At 41.0% G+C, this 19,761-nt stretch overlaps 1 protein-coding gene across 1 annotated transcript in view; it reads right to left on the bottom strand.

Moving 5' to 3' along the window:
* scaf8 (SR-related CTD-associated factor 8) overlaps positions 1–19,761 on the bottom strand; it is a 37,647-nt gene that overhangs the window by 7,629 nt on the left and 10,257 nt on the right. The window contains exons 3-7 of the mRNA XM_080850131.1: positions 2,069–2,113; positions 1,738–1,899; positions 1,284–1,440; positions 666–793; positions 254–430 (exon numbers count right to left, since the gene is read on the bottom strand). Of these exons, the coding sequence (XP_080706257.1) occupies positions 254–430; positions 666–793; positions 1,284–1,440; positions 1,738–1,899; positions 2,069–2,113 (669 nt within the window). The remainder of the gene's footprint in view (positions 1–253; positions 431–665; positions 794–1,283; positions 1,441–1,737; positions 1,900–2,068; positions 2,114–19,761) is intronic.

Below are 19,761 nucleotides of genomic sequence, written 5' to 3'. Positions count from 1 at the left end.
CTCAGCATGGATGACCCCTGATAAAGCTGAATATATGGACGGGGGCCTCTGTTCCGTTTAAAATATGTATGTAAGGATATCACACACAGAAGACTCGAGCTTCTCCTGAGCATTTCATCAATAATGCATCACATAAATGTATTCATAATGGTTGACATGCCCCCTTGGCCAGTCCCCATATGGTAAATTCATGGTATTCATCCCGGTCCTTCTCTGTCTCTCGAGTCACACATATCCTCCCTCTCTGTCTCACCTTGTTGAATGAAGACACCCTCTGCTCCAGTGGGTTGAGTGTGTTGGCTGTGGCTGCAGCCGTGAGCTGGGCGGTGAGGGCCTGGAGCTGGACCACCAGGCCTGCGTCCAGGGCCTGCAGGAGAGACGGCTGGGGCTTCTGCTGCTGCATCTGCAGGCTCTGCACTAGCTGCTGAAGCTACACAAAAGATAATATTATCAGGGCATTAGCGGGAACAAAAGGTTCATAAACAACTCTTACCATTTCCTTTACCATTTTATGCTAAATCAAATACTAGTGTCATTTCTTTGTAAGAGCATGTATTTATATATTTTGATTATTGACTCTACATCTTCAGTGTAATGTTTTGTAACTGTTAACCAAAAGAGGACCAAATCTGTGCCATGCAGACTACAACAGAGTGTGGTCTCACCTGCTGGCCCTGAGGGCTCTGGAGAATTTGAGCCACTGCAGCCACCGTATCTGTGTTGGAGATCTGTGCTGCCCAGTCTGGCAGACTCTGCACTATGTTAGCAGGGGTTGCTGGAGTGGCAGGAGTGCCTAAAGAAGGAAAGGAGAAGATATGATTACAAGCTGTTCTCAAGAAAAATCCTATTTCCAATTCACCACAAGGTGGCACTGTAAACCAACTTGATGTGCGTGTGACCCCACTGACAGCTGTAGTTGTCAATGTGACCCTGTTAACTGCTTACGAAGGGCAGGAAGAAGGGGTGAGGCTGCACTTAAGCACTAGATACCTGGACACAGGGTTGCAGAAATTGCCAGCATTTCAAGGGCAGGTTTCAATAATAGCACTGACACTTTGCCATGGTTGATTCCACGTGGAAACCTATGAAAACCTCTCAGAAGGGGTCGCAGCAGTGGTGGTGTTGTGGTGTGTGTGTCTGTGTGTGTGTGGTGTGTGTGTGTGGTGTGTGTGTGTGGTGTGTGTGTGTGGTGTGTGTGTGTGCGTGTGTGTGTGTGTGTGCGTGTGTGTGTGTGCGTGTGTGTGTGCGTGTGCGTGTGTGTGTGATTCTGCAAGTGAACCTACCAGGAGTAGCGTTGTTGACAGGAGCAGAAGAGCTGGATGTGACGGGGGTGACACTAGGGGGTGGCAGTCCAGCCGCCATGTCCAGCAGTGGCTGGATGATGTCACTTTTGAAGACCATGTTCTTCTGCCACAGGTTAAGGACCCTAACAATCTTACTCTGCATGAGTAGCAGCACATACACACAGGGAGAGGGGAAGGAGAGAGTGGAGAATCAGCAAGATCATTCATTATTTCCTGTAATGGCTACTACTCAGATATAGCATCATAGCATTACTAACTACTGGAGTGCTTCAATTATGTAAGAAACCAACAAACACAACTTCCTTAAAAAGTTACTATCCAGCACAGATAAAGGAAACAGGCTCCATGTAATGACTGGAGAAATAGTTTGACCTTACAACAATTCTGTTCATTTGTAAAAGATTGTTTGGATCATGGTAGGATGAGAACCTACTTTGTCATCAGACGGACATCGGTAGAGGTTTTGAAAGGTTCCGATGATGTTCTTGCTGAACCGAGGCGCAAACACATCTTTATCCTGCCCGAACTGGTGCCGTGACTGCCGCACAATGGAGTCCATGACGTACAACCCTGCCACTTTGTATTCAGGCTTGCACTGAAATACAGTAGAGGGAGACCATGTCAGAGATGGGGTGGTCAACAAAGACAAAGGCTTCTCATTCAACATCAAGTGGCAATCTATGACAGTCAAAGAACATCTAAGCCTCTGATTCCAATATGCGGAGAGTGTGAAATAGTGCCATATTTCAGAGGAGTAGACTCACCTTCTGAATGAACTTCTCCACACTCTGGACCACATGCTTGTAGAACTGAAACAGAGAAAAGGGAACACATACACACTGAACATCAGCCACTGAAACTTAATAAACAACAACGAGGCTTTGAATAAAGACATTTAAGAACTGTTTAAGAAAAAGGTGCACAACACATTAATGTTATGACACTGTCTGCTTTAATTGGTTCAACTGTAAACATTCACAAAGTCGTCACATTTCTGAAAACCATTGTTGACATGTGATGGTAGAACATTACATGTCTCAGCAAGACACAGGTTGCAGGATGTTTTTTTCCTATGTGATTGCTCATTGCATGGTTAACACAAGTAATGCAAGAAATGTATACCTAATTCTCACAAGCTTATCTTTTCTTAAAAATTGAAAAATAAGTTGCTCGACTGCTTTGTATTTTAGTAAAAGTAGAAAAGCTGCCCTACAGAAGGGACACTCGAAATCCATTACAATTCAGAAATATTTCTGATGCTAAGTAAGACAAAAATGCCCTTCTCTGGCATTTCAATTTCATGTTATTCTCACTGCATTGGAAAACTAAATGGCCACTATGACTGTTTTACTGAAATATTCTAATTTTAGTCACAGTGTCAAGGTGAGCATTTTCACTTTGTAGAACTCTTGTTCTGATACTCAACTAAACAAACGGTGTAAAAAAGATGAAAACGAAATCAGAAGCATCCTTCAGCCTTTACTCTTGGACCACTGATCTGTAGTGCTGGATACATTTAACTTCTGGAAACATTTGACTGGACCTCTATTGATTAGCCAGGGTAACGCATGAGCAACACATGGCCCGGAACCGACCTGCATACCATTTCAGCCTGGCCTGCAACATCTTTGAGGGAAAACTACCAAACAAACGCTGCGTTATGCATCTTTAACCAAATGACAAGTATGTACTGCTATTAATGTCTACAGTTGGGCTAAAGGCCTCAAATTAACTTCATCACAATCCTCAAGAGCCAGACTCATAACGTAAGGCTCTGAAAGTCGAGTGTTCAATAAAGAATGGACATCTCACTATCGGTATCTAAGTATGGGTTCAACAGTAACATCATCAATATGCTCAGTAGGCAGACACTAGACTAAGTGTATTGTCATTCAGTGATGCAGGTCTGTGGCAGTGCTGAATGAAAGTGCTGAATGACATTATACACACCATGCATTATCATCTCTTTATAACACGGGTAGATGGAATTATAACACGGGTAGATGGAATCCACCATTCTGAGAGTTAGTTCCGGGGTGTGCTATATTCTACGGTATAGTAACTGTACGACCTGTTTTCATCTACCTGAGCGTTCCATATCAGTACGCACTCAAAAGGAAATATCTATCCAAGATGGCGGCGTGTTGTGGCTAATGTAGTGGGGAGTGTTTCATGTGAATTAAGCTATCTACACGACTTTTTATATGTCTAAATTGACTCTGTTAGTTGTTTCTGTGCTACGCGAATGTTGCAGAGTATTGAAAGTCTTTACTGAAAGTCTCGAATATTATTTGTAGTTGACTTTTAGCGCTTAGACCAAAAACCCATTTGAAACACACGTAGCTTTTGTGCTAGGTCTAACAGACGTTAAATTCCCAATGCTATTTGTCTGTCGCATAGCAACAGCCACACAAAGGGGGACTATTTTCTCTTGGCTACTGAAATGCGATACACAACGTTTGGTGTCTACAACTTTTTTTGTCCTGAAAGGCAGCTTACTGTTTACTTTAATTGTACTTAATATTTTGGAGTCGCTGGCAACCGTGTTATAAAAGCAATAAGGTACTCGAGTCAGTACGGTATCGTCAATAATGTACTTGTTCGAGGGTTTGCCGGCCCTCCGCTGCGCGTCGGGCCTAACAACTCCCTCGAACAAGTACATTATTGACGATACCGTACTGCCTCTCGAACCTTATTGCTTAAATGTAAGAGAGATTTGCAGTGGTAAATCTTAGACAGTTAACAGGAAGCAGGGCTGGACTGGCAATCTGGCATACCGGGCGTTTTCCCGGTGGGCCGAGGTGCAATATGGGCCGAGAGTCCCGAATTTATTATTTAAAAAACATTTTTTTTTTTTTTTTTTTTTTTTTAGAATTTTTTTTTCCCATATAATGGTCTGACCGGCTGGCCCACGAAAGTAGTTCATGAGCGGCCCTATTGACACTGGGCTGGCCCAATCACATCCCCTGGGCTGACCCAACACCAACCCCTTTCGGTTTGGACCTGCCTACATAATGCATTAGGACGGGAAACAAACTCAGCGTGGCCCATGGCCTTGACATGCTTGACAAGCGCATGCTAGTCTGCGGCCCATTGGCTGTCTTCTTTAGTGACAAGGGGCTCGTCCAATCATATCACCAAACACCTTCTACCTTTGGCTTGGGCGGTGCACAGAAACGCACGTTTCGTTAGAATCCTCCAGTCCAAAATGGAGAGAAAGCGAAAAGAGGGTGCGGAGAAACTGCGAGATAAGAAGAGGCTTGCTTTTCAAGCCTACACTGCCAAATGTGCCAAAATATCGGAAATGTTTGCCACGGCAGGGCCATCATCAGGTACCGTGGATGAAAGTGATAGGCCTACTGGTGGCGACAGCCAGGGAGATACGATACAACGACCTACGGTAAGCTTACTGATCATGAATTCAAACGTCTCTAAAATATGTTTGACTTAGGACCTATGTTCTATGGCCAAGTTCGTTTGCATTGTAAATACAAGACAAGTCTGTAGCTGTTGCTAGCCCTCAGCCTACTCTACTCTGAAACAGCCAGCCGTTAGCCTACACTCTATGTTGTGTGTTTGAGTGGTGGGCAAGCCCCTTAGCCTATTGGTGCGCGGTGCCATGTCAATGTTCCGAAAGCCCAGTATTCCCAAACCCTATGAAAATATGCCAATTTGTCCAGATAGCGAATTATGATAGCCCGTTATACGCTCCAGTTTGCCCCCCGAAGTTCAGGGGCGTGGTACAAACGTTAGTGCCACCTCATCAAGCGCGTTTACTACAGGAGGAAATAGACTCCCTTCTAGGAAAGGGAGCAATACAGTCTGTACCTCTCGTAGACGAGAACAGGGGGTTCTTCAGTCGCTATTTTCTGGTTCCAAAAAAGGATATATATTGTACAATATATATTGTATTGTATTGTATTGAATTTAGATTAATTAAGACCACCACCTTAACACACAAACTCTTGTTGAACTCATAAAGTAGTAGGTTCAGTGACGTGCGGTGAGACAGCTGTCTTCTGTAGCTTCTGCGAGCCCATGAATCAATGTTTCGTTGGAATCATGATGTAACGTTGTTGTAGCGGGAATACAGCAATGCTATTTTCTAATTGGCAGGGCATATGATTCTAGACTTCGCTGAAGTGACTGAAACGGTGAATTTTGATCACATTCAGCGAAAGTTAACAGGTAAAACGGGAGAAAAATAGGGCGTCTTTTGGCCGTCCTGCCTAAAAGTAGGGCGTCCCATTTCTTCTTATTTTTTTGTAGACGATAGGGCAGACGCCCTGCTAGCTAAAAGCCTGGTTGGTGTGTAGACATTCGAGAGACCAAAGGGTGTGTTATCGAATTAAGTGGGCCGGTCTGGTTCAAAATGCCCGGGCCGATTTTTTGTCCCAGTCCAGCCCTGACAGGAAGCAGGGTAATGTAGAAGTTGACACTGCATTGAAGTGGATTGTTTTATGAAATTGAATCTATTTATTGCAACCTCAGAGTACACCAGATTGAAATGAGCCATAATAAAATGTTAGGCCTCCAAGTAGGTTACTGTAAAGTAATCAGCAATGTAGATCAAATTAACGTTTCATATTTAATTTCAATTATCCTATGTGAGGCTCTCTGGTTTATTTTATCAAAGTAAATAGGGCCCTCTTGACAACAGTATAGCCCACCCTGGCCTAGGTGTTCAACCTGAGTTACACCACTTGAATAAATGATGTATTTGAATAAACTTTGAAGCCTACTTGCATTATCTTTGTCTACTAGGCTACTAACCGATTATCTAATTGCACTTAACTAAATATAAACTTGAGTTAACTACCTAAAAGGAATAGAAAAACCTTGCAGCCCTGTTTGCACTGATAAAGAGCCTGCTAACTGCAAACTGGTTTCTTCTTTGTGATTCAGTTGGCAATGCCGTGCTGTGAAAGCCTCTCTTACATTCTCATGGGGTGTTCCACCCCGGACCACATAACTACATAGGGTAGAGCACAGCCAGTGATTCACAGAACCATACATCATCAATATAAATGTGATGATCCCACAACTATTTCAGGGTTTTTCCTGGGTCAAAATGGCTCTTCGGTGCACCCCAAAAAAAAAATTGCGCGCTGCGCGCGCACAGTCTGTCTTATCTATCACCGTATTAGCAGACATCAAAGTCTTTTTTTTCCCTTTTCTTACATTTCATAAATAATGGAGGATATGCTTGAGGTTATCATTTTGCTTCCACTTTAAATCAATATAAACAAAAGGCTAATACATTGACAATAGTCCAAGCCCCATGGTGCTATCATGTATGGTTCAAAGATTATCAAGGTTTACCTCATATATATATGCAAACTACTGAAATCTATATCAATAGAATCTAGGACTAACCAGTGGTCAGAAATGGAGCGCCATAAATATTGAAACCGCCGACTGATGAAGTCAGGTTGCATACGCAGGTTGAGTAATTAAGTGATTGGCAGCTGGCCGCTCTGTCCATTCGCGCACCTCACAGTTGCGTATAGATCAGACTTATCAACTCGATTACTATTGATGAAAACAGAACGAGGGCTTGGCTGTAGCCTACTTGAAACATAGGCTACTATTCAGAACATATTCGCTGACATGCATTGCATACGTGATGATATGCTTACAAATCTGCTTAAAACAACTAGTGAATATGTTTTAGAATAATATTTATGCCATACAATAAGTGACGTTATGTTAACACCACTTATTAATGTTATAGTAAACACTATTAACACCCAAGCTATTAAAAAGGTGACAAACAGTTATAAACCTTGATAGATAGAAAAATCTTTAATCAATCAATTTTAAATATTTCAGTAGCGATGGGTGTCTAGATTACGACAAGTAACTTGTTTGGATTTCAACTGAAACATGTTTTCGGTTTTATCCCGTTGTGTAGTAGACCAACACGCAAAATGAGCTGATACACGAGGTATTGTGTATCAAGATCCAATCGTGATTTACCTGTGGTAGGCTACGTGTCAAGAGATTAGCCAAACATTACCGATATGACCAAGTATGATCTCTATCAAAATCCGTAATCTCTCGTGAACATCTCCTCACTCGGTCGTCAGCTGTCGTCCCTGTGATAAGCGGGTAAACCTCAATTTAAAGAGGGATAGAGGTATCGGTGTCGGTTGAAAACTGTATGACCCTCACAAGTTCTCGTTGCGAAATCGAATTCGCTCAGTTCGTTCCATGACAGTTTGTACACACAGAAATAAATGGCTGTCTAGTACACTTAATAACGTTCTACAACTGTAATGTTTTGCACACATACAATTTAAATACCCCTTTTGGGCTGGAGCGTATATTGTTTAAAATCCGTTATCCTGATTGACACCGAAATCTATATTAAGTAACGTGTACCAGCGCGTAGGTGTTTATAGGTCGTGGGTGCTAATAGGATGTCTATGGTGCTAATAGGTCGGACAACATTTTTAACTAACATCTTCTCTAAACTGGCAAGAAGCCTCTGTTTAATGATTGGCTGAGGGGGTGGGAGGCGGGATCTGCTGCTGCTGTCTTGAATTCAACGTGAGGGCTCAAAACACCGTTAAACTGAATTGGATGACAGTTGTTTTTTTTTTTTTTTAAATCGCAGACTCTTTTTTTTTATTTAGGCGCTCGGGATTTTTCATAGGCGCACGGGAAAACGGCTTAGGCGCGCGCCGAAATTTTCTCTATGCAGGAAAAACCCTGTATTTAACAGGTCAAATCCTGCATAGTGTTTCAGTGTACTATGCTAACTGACTCGCTGAGACATTGATGACTTTCCCCTATATGTGGGGGTCAGACTCTTAAGGCCGGATTAGACTTATCCGTACAACACGATTTTGGGCACAAAGGAACGCCTTCAGGTAGCTGAAACGCCCTCGCCGTGCTCTCCAGAGCCCGCAAAGATATCTGTCGGTCCGTTCATGGCGACGGATACTACTTGGCCGTGATTGGCTTTTTTAAACTCTGGCATCAACAGACAGCCTACTACATGCACTCGCTCACACAAACAAGCCCCGTTAAAAGTACAACCATGCACGAGAGGGAGATAAGCATATTGAAATTGAATTATTCACATTGCAAGAACGGAATGAAATAGCCTACACATTACACATGATAGGCATCTGCTATGCCCAAATAAAACTCACATTGTACGCTACACCAGAAGAGGCACAACAAAAGTGTCTTACCAAAAGTGTCTTTTTTTCTTGTAAACTTGAACCATACATAAACATGTCCATATACAACGCAAGCACGGGATTTTTCAATATGTTGTGATCATTTTTCAAAATCTCCACTTAAAACCACTTGTTAGGCATGTTATCCATTCATATCTATGTGAATCAATCAATTCTCACAACTATACAACTTTAACTGTGATGTGTTTTCCTTTCATTTCACAACTTGTTTATTGTATAATTCACGATAGCAGTTGCCCCTTCGTAAACATTAGGCTACACATCGTATCGTCTCGTCACATGATCAAATAGAGATTTGACATTGGACAACAACACAAAAATTACCTAGAAATCATCATTGAAAATCTGAATATGACGAAAATACCGAAGAAAATAAGAACGTATTCATTTATTTGAATCGTTTTTTTAATAGTTTCTTTAGTGTAAGATAAGCATATCATTTTGTTGTAGATTGCTACTGTTTCTCCCACAAAAAATACCCACCATGATAGAGATAAGTTTGCCCTTTCATAAAACATTAGACAAGGCTAGATTATCATGTTTCTGCTGACACCTGCTGCATCTGAGCAGTGGCAGTAAGTACATTTATGGTGGTGAGGCAAGGCCAACAATATCAATCGCAGTAAAACGTGACGAATTAGCTTATCTTCGGCACGTAAACCTCTACACCGCCTGCTGTTGTGGCAGTGAATTGTTTTCAGCACCCATGGCCGTTGGAGCACCATAACGAGACACAAATGCTAACTAGTACGTACTATCTGGCCACCCGCCCACCACCCGACGCGACCGTTTGAGTAGCTTAATGGCACCTTTAAGTGCAGCACAGTGCTGCTAAGTTTATAACTGAGGCCTAGATTCACTGAATTTTTCACACGAATCGAATCTTTTAAATTGCGTAAGGATGGAGCCTGGTAACGAGAGATTTGCGTAAAGACTAACACACCCGTTTGGGATGAACACCCCACGCCTGTTGGTGGCGCTTTAGCGGTGCTACAGACAACTGAAAAACCGTGAAAAAACGTAGAAGACAGGAGGACACGGGTAAGCAGCCAGTAGACAAGCTACAATTAGCAATGTTTAGCCTAACCGCATAGCCTACATTTAATCTGCACAGTAATACATTATGGTGGTTAATACAAGCTGTTGTCAGAGCAGACTATAGGTTATGCGAAAATGAATTTTATTTTCTATTGATAATAAAGAGTTTGGAACAGTGCAACATGACATGTCTGAGTTGTTTAAATGCCTTTGCTTTATTGAGAGGCTGAGCTTGAGCATTTCCCATGAGGCTTTGCTCTGACCATTCTACATTAATATATGAAGAAAAGAGCGAATTAAATCGCTGGCCAATTTATATTTGTGGTCATGAAAGTAATGTAACGTCTGAATAAAAAGAATTAGATCAAGATAGGAGGCTAAACTAAAATCAGTAGGCTGGATTAATGAGGGAATTCGAGACCCACCACGAGTGAGATGTAGAGGGAGAACAAGTGTTATATATATTGGTTGGAGATCAGGAAGCAATCACGTGGGGCAATGACGTCATCAGGTTGCGTGAATCCGTGCAGACGAACACCAGCCCCTGTACCGAATCTTAAATCAACTTCAAATCTACTCACTTTCTACCCCCGATTCGGATCGTTGCGGATCGCGTGTGCGGATAGAGAGTGTTTGTCTTAATCAGGGGTTCCCAACCTTTTTGACTCCGAGGCCCAAATTTTTGTATTTGTAACAGGTCAGGGCCCAACAGACACCCCGCTTATTTTAGCAAATCTATATTCCATTAGGCTAATTGAATCTATAATCCATTAATTCTAATTAATAAGCGATTGTTATGTGTGAGAAAAAGCAACATCAGCCCCTGCCACAGGTGGAAGCCTAGAAAGAAATTAAAGAAAATCTAACTCTAGATATTGCATAAAAATTGTATTGTGCATCTGAAAACAACATAAATACTCACAGAAAACTGAATTGCAGTATGCCTAGGCCTTTTTGTGCACAACAAGCAAGTCAGGACCCAAAAGATAGCATGTGCTCAAAACAAGTGATGGAACATGCCATCAAGACCACTCAACTAGGCCTAATTAAAATAAGTGATGCTTCAGACATGCAAACAAATAGGTTCAAATAGGTCAATATAATGATTAGAATAATTTAAATAATGAATTAAATCTGTGGCTGCAATCTATTCTCAACATAAATAGCACCAATCATTCCTGGGCAGTCGTGTGAGTTGGTAACTGTCCACAGAAAAGCATATCCACTCCAATGATAACGCACAAAAACAACACTAATGCAATGTTACTGACGTCCGTCGAATCCTATACATTTACGAGTAATCACTTCAAACAGCGTGTATTTTAGACACTGTTGTTTAATGGTATATGTTTCGTGCTCTCTCGCCGTCAAGCAAGGAATATGCGAAACACAAGGTTGCCACCCGACGGTAAATCGTTAGAATAGTGTGGGTGGCGACCATCTAACCTGGGAATGCTTTCTGTCGGGTGCTTTGCATTAAGGTGATAACTTAAAAACGAGTTGCTTCAGTGACAGCTAAATTCAGCTTGACAAATGCTACATACAACTTTAGATTTGTCGATTGTTCCGTCATTATGACACTTAAACAGAAACTTTTTCGCCAAACAATCCCTCAGCTCTCTCCAACTTTCACTACCGTCTCGGTCGCTTCTGCCTAACTGACTGCAGGCACCACCGGTTTCGTGTCAACGGACACCGGAAGTAAACAAAGTTGCGTTAACTGCATTAAAAATGTGTATCACATTAATCTCGGCCACAATAATATCATAGATGTACGCGTTTACTTTGACGTCCTTAATTAATATTGTTCTCAATTTAAAATTAGTTACTCGCTCCGTGGCCCACCAATGGGGGAAAAACGGCCCATGGTTGAGAAACCCTGGTCTAAATGATAGGGCTATCTGTATTATGGACAGATCGGACGCAGAAAAACTAGACTCCGTATAAACAGCACTTGAAAGCGCTGCCATCAGCCTCACCATCAGCCTCACCATCAACACAGCAAAGACAAGAGGAAGGCGGCAAACCCAACACTGAATTCAACATCCCCAGCAACAGCCAGAGACCTCAGGGGCACTTTACTGCAGTTATCACTTAGATTAGATGACGCAGTGGCAGCCATTAACTTTATGAAACGCTCCTTTCTCTGCTGGACAGTTCAAGTTGGACAGGTTCATACTTCTAAATCAAGCCATCTTATTATAAAAATTGTAGTATAAACAAGAAAGTACAATGAAACAGGTTTACTATCTCTAATAAAAACTGCAGGTCCATGGTTGCAAACAGCATCAGTGTTACACCCTCTTATGAAGCTTCTTTTTGTTTTGTTAGATGGTGACATTCTGCAGACAACTAGGCCTGGTTCACTATAGCTAACTATAGTAGCCGAATGCAGTCAAGACCATGCCGTCTGATGAAATGTATGCTGCAAATTCCTGACACTTGTCTAACTTTCAGTAGCCAGAGAAACATGGGCCTAGGCTCCGATCATCTTTCATGGTCAACCTCACATGACTCAGTCCTTTTACATGCCTGGCCCTTTGAACTGAAATATCATGTGATGAATTATGAAAGCAGGAAATAAAGACAATTTAGAATATACCTACAGACAGTCCTGAGATGAGAGAGCACTCAGGAAGGTCAGAGCACCTCTCTCTTCCTCATGTGTGTGTGTTCCAGTTCCACATTTCATACATGCCACAATGTTTGGACAAGAGAGAGCACCAGTCATTTCACATAACCAAAACTTAACAGAGCTGCCTATACCTGTCTATCTATACTGCCTTATGCCCCGGAAACCTGGAGAACATAATATTTATTCATAATACTCTATGTCAGAAAATGCTGTCACTTCCACAAAACCGGTCTGAGATAAATCCTCTACATTAAGAGGCAGGTTAGGATTCCTAACACTAAGCATGTAGCCAACTCACAAAGTCTTAAACGAAATCCTTATCTGCTCCCAAAGAGTATCTTTAGTATCTGCAGAAGAGCTCCTGCAAGCTGTAGAGACACTCCAAATACCTCACTGAAAGCGTCTGGCACCAGCCCTGATGCTACCATTGCACCTACACTGCACATTGCACAACACCAGCAGGCCAAGAGTTGGAGCTCTTACAAATGTAAAACAGAAACATCCATCTCCTGTCCCCTCTGCAGGACCTTCTCTGAGGACATTCAAAGCACAGGCCTCATCAGCAAACAAATGCAACCCCCCCCCCTCCCCTTAAAACAACTGGATGACTGCAGTGTTCTTTGAATTTGATTAACAAAACAAAAAAAGACACCAGCAGAAATCTACATGATTGGTAATCTGATATATTGTTTCATATGATTTGACAATACTGTTGTTGTGGTCACATAGATATCCAAGATTATCCAGGTATGCTACTATACAAAGTTACAATAACTTAACTGTTTATCAACTGTTTCTCTATTGCAGAGATAACCCTGTGGTGGACAATCTTGCAGTTTACCAGTTTCAACACTTGAGCTTAAACAGAATTCTTCACAAACACAAATTTAAATTCTATTATCGTTGTTTTTGTTCGCTACTGTGTCACAGCAGGAGCGCAAAGAGGTGTAGTGAAGTCCAATCATATCTCTAGACTGACTGGGGACGAGGTCTAGTGAGGTCCAATCATATCTCTAGACTGACTTGGGAAGAGGTCTAGTGAGGTCCAATCATATCTCTAGACTGACTGGGGAAGTTAAATGTACTTTAAACAAGTGGTACAGTCTGAATTGTATTTTTCTCCTTGAAGAGCATTGCACTGAATAATACTTGCAATCCAAGGACCATACAGGTTTCACTTGCATTTGACAGGGTGTTAGAACCCTTTGCACTAACAGACACAGCCACTCCACAGATGAGGCAAGACCATGCACATCAATTTTCCTTAAAGGAGTCATATCATACACTTCTGCAATATGTTATATAATCCCCTTTGAAGATTTTATGCAACTGTACAAAAAACAACTGTACAAAAAACAGCCAGTCTCCTTTTTGCACATTTATACCCCTAGAAATGAGAGACGCTGGCTTTGCCAGTCTCAGTCTCATCATGAAAGGAAAATAACAGCTTCCGTAAAAATTTTATAAAGACCCAAGGGTTTTTGTGGCTTGAATCACTCAAGCACTTAACCCAGCATTTATTTCACATCAAGCTCAGATGCTTCTGAGGATCACAGCTCTATTCAATTATCATTAGCTAGTTAGCTAGTCCACCTAACTTGATGGGCTCTCAACATAGGTGAAACTACATCACTGTTGGGTTGTTTCTGTCAGAGTTGGTGGGACACTCATGCCAACAAACCAGTGTTTGTTCTCAAGAATGTCTCCTAATTAAGGCCCCTGAGCTTGAGCTAAAGCATCCCTAAACGCCACACTGCAGGTTAGGTGGCAATCTAAACCATAAACGGGGAGCGGCTTATTATTCTAATACTGTGATTCATGTATAATACACAGCCTAGCCAGCTACATGGGCAGAGTACAGATTTAAAACAGGTCAGGTTTTTAATCTTTTTAACGTTTACTATTGGTTTCCTGAATGGTATTTAAGTTTAACCACTCTTTTTGGATATTAAGATATTTCAAAAGAACACATTAATTTCTTTCCTAATGCAACACACAACACATTTCCTTTTTCTCCCCTACATCTCTGCTTGTTGTTTCCACATACTGATTTGGGGTAACCTGCTAAATAACAAGGTAACCAGACCTCTCTTCCTTATCCATGTTTCAATGGGAGAGATCTCGTCACAAAAACTCACTGTTGGTATTGGCCTGTTCGATCAATCCATTTTCTTTTAAGAGTATGGCTGGGAAGGTCCCAGTTCACTTTGAAACCCCAGTCAATCTGTATGGTATCTATATCTTTCTATCTAGCTATCTACCTTTTAAAATAAATAAACAGCAGGAAAAACACAATATGACCACTTTAAAGTATATACCGTAAATTTAAGCAATAAGCCCCAAGAGGCCGTGCTTTGCGCTGATTTTAGAACAGGTAAGGGAGTTGTTAGGCACGACGCGAAGCGGAGTGCCGTTAAACCCCCTTACCTGTTCTAAAATCAGCGCAAAGCACGGACTCGCGGGGCTTATTGCTTTTCTAAACCTGTTACTACACATATTTGATATGGTTTCATAAATAAAGACAATTCAATTTAAGAAACAATAGTTTAATGATAAACCGTCATTCTTCCGCCACTAAAAATTATAGTTCCTAAATAAATAGTTGCCACGCAACCCTTGAAGCAACGCAACAGCCAGATGGAACACTGGGTATGAAATGCGCTATATGAATGCCTTGCCATTCGCTGCGCAGTAATATGGAATGTAATCAGGTCAAATTGTAAGGTAATGCTGGATTTTACAACGGCTTTTAGCCAATCACAATCAAGGATTTGAACAATCAGGTTTAGAAACTCAAATAAAGACCGGGATTCAATTAGACGCCGGACTTCAGATAGTAGCCGAGGGCGTGGTCCATACGGACAAATAAAGGCCGGGCCCCGAATACAAGGCGGGGATAAAATAAAGTAGCCTATATTACTGTAGCCTACAGTATCAGTCCATCGGCACAAAGTAGACATCACAATTTAATTAAATGCATTTCATAAATACATGTCCTCCGCTTGTTTCATATTATATTATACACTGTATAATATTGTTGGCTAATTCCATGGGCTGTTTGCAATAAAACAAGTACGGACTACTAGACGAATTTGTTATTGTTCATGAAGGCGTGTCTGGCAATTAGTTATTGTTTAGCCTAAATGCACGCATCGTATAGCCTACTGCTGTTTATCTGTAACGTTTTAGTTAGCTAGGTTACTTTTTTTCCTGAAGGGATCATAAAGCAGTAGACTAAACTTTGATATTAAATTAAAAGAGAAGGTGTATGCTGAAGAACATTTGGGGGAAAAAAGCAGCAAAGCAGTTTGACATTGACCCGAGACAAATGCGATAGGCTACTGGAATAAGCAAAAGAATAAACTGAATGCAGCCAAAAAGACCAGAGCCCAACTAGGTGGAGGTAGAAAGAAGGTTAGCCTGGATATGGAACCCAGCCTCGTTGAATACATTTTTTCAGTCCGCGATAAGCATAATAGTGTCTAGAAAAATTATAAAGATCAAGGCTTTGGAAATCTTTTCCTCCGTGACTGACAGTGGAGACCATAACTTCGATGTTTATTGTTACGTTGACACTGCACATAAAGCGCTACGCAATGTGCAGGAAGTGTTGAAGGCATATGCAATAAATGATATAAGCCTACTGTAATTATGCCTATTATTTGATTTGATTAAAACAGAAGATAAGTAAGAAATAAAGGCCTGCCCCTAATACAAGCCTGCCCCAAATAAAGGCAGGTATGAAGCATTAGTTATTTTGCTGAGCAATGCTTGTCACAGTGTAAGACTATGCCCAAGGTCTCCCAGTAGGCATCAAGCAGCCAATCAACCTTAAAGAACAAAAGGGCAGGTCTTTGGTGTTTTGCACTCGTACATATTTAAGCTTGTTTGTAGTTTGGGAAAAAAACATTTCAAATACTGGAAATGATTATTATTCAAGAGACATTTTGTATGCATCACAAACGACACTGAACACTTTGTATTGTTCAGATTCATAATTATACTGTTGTTTAGTAATCCTTTACTCTACTGATTTAGAGCCACGTCCATGCTTTTTGTTTGAACATTCTGGTGGTAATAGTCCTATTGTTTGAAGAGTATCACCTTTCCCACTGCACTCAGTGGAAACGGAAGCAGAAGACAAGTTAATGAAAATTATGGAGAAAGCCATGCATCATTTCAGACTCTGGTCCTTGACAAACACTTTCCAAAAGCCTTGAGTAAAACAGCAGTAGAAATTCCTAAATGCATACAAGTTCTATACTGACCTTGTTCCCTGTAGGGAATATTTAAATGCTTTTGAGACTGTTCTGCAATACCCCTTGGGTTGTTTTCAATTCCAATGGAGGCACAGCCATACACCTTTAACTAAGAAACTCTTGATCGAAATTCTCTTGTATAAGTTTATTCATCAGTGCTCAAATGCATTGGTTGACACAGACAGGCTAACCTTTGCAAACATCCAGTCACAGACAATACCCTGGCAAACCAATGACGTGGGAATAAGGCTTAAGGCAATATTTGCAGTTAAAAAAGTTGCTTCTGAAAGAAAAAAACCTTGAAGGGTTAGAAAGTTTCTTTGATCTTAGTAAGAAACAGAGGTGCCATCTTAAGTCCTACTGACCATGTCAACTTAAGGAAAGGAGAACAAACCAAGGATCCCACGCTGAGAGACACAGACTGATATTTTTAAGTCAAAAAGACAGGTCTGACTAAGTTGTCAAACTGTCACTTTAAGTCTTTAAATGTATCCCTCAGGTGTCCTCCTCTTTAGACATGACAAGAAGAAAAGAAAGGAAGTCAAGAAGGGGCTGAAGCAGGAGAGGCAGCATTACATGAGTGGATAACAGGATTACATCAGACCACAGACAGGGAGTTAGAGACAGGGAGTTAGAGACAGGGAGTTAAGAGACAGGGAGTTAAAGACAGGGAGTTAAAGACAGGGAGTTAGAGACAGGGAGTTAAAAGACAGGGAGTTAGAGACAGGGAGTTAAAGACAGGGAGTTAAAGACAGGGAGTTAAAGAAGGAGCCGAGTGTCTGAACCAGCTCTATGTGTTTGAGGCCTTGACACGTCCCGTGTCAGATGAGCAGCTGATGGAACCCATGTTTTAGTGCATGGCTTTCAGTCCTGGGTTAAGTGCAATTTCACAATGTTCCTACATTGATCTCATGACTTATGTGCAAGATGCTAGTCTGCAAAATATGCTATTTCTCTGAAAGAACACGAAAGTTACAAAAATGATGAATGTGGACTAAGAAAAAGCTTGAATTTTTTTTTATTTTGCTTTCTTAATTACAATAATAAAAGCTTGTTTTGAAAAGCCAAATGACAGAACAAAATATTTTGAGATTAATTTAGCAAGGTAAGGTGTTAAAATCTTTTTTCTTTTTTCTATTACGAGCCATTTAGTCTAATGCAAGCCAAATCAGTTTGTTGTTCAGAACAGACCTGGGCTGTGCAGGGTGAAATTATAAGTCTGTTCATTCTAATCACTTTCCCCGTTTCACAGGCTATTCTAATCCAGGGCAAAACTACATAATTATTCAAAGCTTCAGCAAAGACAGTAGTCCACTACGTGGTGGTGATATCTTCCAAACTTTACAAATGCATTTTGTCATACCGGTTTCTGAGTGCAGGCCAAGGCCAAGTTTCCATGATGGTATTATGAGCTATGAGAATTAACAACCTATAAACCATATAAAGCTCCTTCAAACAACTTCGTACTAGCTAGAGCCTATATGTTAAGAGGCATCAGTTAGTTAGTCTTAAACTCCCAAGCTAACTAGCCAACTTCCAATAGAGTTGCTTTGCAAAGCCCAAAGAAAAAACAGCCTAGTTGGCACAAGCTTTCTAACCCAGGGCTTGGCAACATGTTTGGTCATGGCTTGCTGTAAAAGCTATTCTTAAATTTGTGCAGGGTTTCTGACCGTGAGCATAAACTACTTTGACATGGCCATGTATAATCAAAATTAATTTGAGGATGTTAAAAAACTGTTACCTACCAAAACCAGAAAAGGTTATTCTAATACTTCATTGAGAGATACCCAAATACCTAGATTTAAGTCCTGCTTCTAAAACCAAACATCTAACATAAAGAAATAAGACCGTCTAATATGATGGGACCTTTGCAATGCAATTATGATACAACTAAGCACCAACAGAGATGAAGGCTTGAGAAGAAAAAAAAGTCACAGTTAAGTCTGAAACTTAAAATGATTGGGCACAAAATAATCAACAATCCGGTCACGTTCTGCATTGGAGAAAGTCCGATTGATCCCACATTTGGTAACAGTCTCCGCAAACTCAACTGTCAATACAAGCCAGTATTTGTAAACTTGCTTCAATGAATGCTTAAGTCTGGAGATCTGCCTGTCAAATATTTACGATGAACATCATAAAGAATGCATGTATGGGCTTAATATATAGTAGACCTATAATCAATTAAATTTCCTTTGAGCAATTAACTGAAGCAAAATTGTGTTTAGAACGTTGTTCTTTAGGAGCATAAATTATGATCTTTAGGAACTAAATGATGATCTTGTATTCATGGACTGCAGCGGATGATTTCATTGACAGCAAAAGATAAATCACCTGGACCCATTGCTGTTCTTGCATTACTTTTCTTGTTAAGATCAAAATGATTGTGACCTACAAAATAACTTAACCTTGTATAATACACAAGGAAAGACCATAACAATACAGTCTCTGCATGAATTTCAGACCTGAAAATAAAAAAAGAAACATTCTATAGGGGAATATTTGGAAGCGTTGTCTTTTACAGTCATAACCTAAGAGCTGAATTGTTTGTAAGGCTTCAGTCTGAAAAAAATGAATTGAACTTTGACATTTGTCTTGGTCTCCATCTATTAAGCAGGCCTATATTCTTCCATAAGGCTGTGGATAGAAACGTGTAACAGCTGAGTGGTAGTGTGCATCACACTACTAGATTTCTGTTTGCATTGATGTAAAGGATGTCCTTGTTACACAGGCAATTACATCAGACAACCATGAATTAGATATGTCCTGTGCCCTCTGATTCACTCTGTTGTTTGCTCCTAAAGCACCATGGTGATCCAGGATTGATTATGGCGGAGTCTGAGTTACTAAGCTTGACCCCATTTACAGAATCAGGACTGTGAACAAACACAGTACACATTTGTATTCAGCGCAAACACTGAACATCTAAAAGACCGTGAGGAGCAGTTTGCTGAATTGCCAAAACGAGCATGGGATTAGAATCCCCCACTGGCCTTTAAATTAATTTAGAAAATGATGCGGCAAAGAAGAGATCTGATCTTGGATATGGCGTAGACAGCAATAAGGCTGCAACCTCAGTGCAAATGGAGGCTGCATAGATCCAAGAGTTCTCAAGAGGAATGTTTTACTTTTGATAAGGAGCCGTGTGACAAACTCAAAGGGCCAAACCTGCAGTCAGATATCTGGTTTGGCCCAGATCAGATATGAAGATATCTTTTAAAGTGTTTACACTGGGCCCACGGCTGTCTGAGCGCTGCCTCAGGTCTCACACTGCTGGCCCCACACCTGTCTGACCGCTGCCTCAGGTCTCACAC

The sequence above is a fragment of the Sprattus sprattus genome, assembly GCF_963457725.1.
Source record: "Sprattus sprattus genome assembly, chromosome: 13".
NCBI classification, from domain to species: domain Eukaryota; kingdom Metazoa; phylum Chordata; class Actinopteri; order Clupeiformes; family Clupeidae; genus Sprattus; species Sprattus sprattus.
The sequence above is the reverse complement of the archived record's forward strand: the minus strand, read 5'-3'. Positions and strand labels throughout refer to the sequence as shown.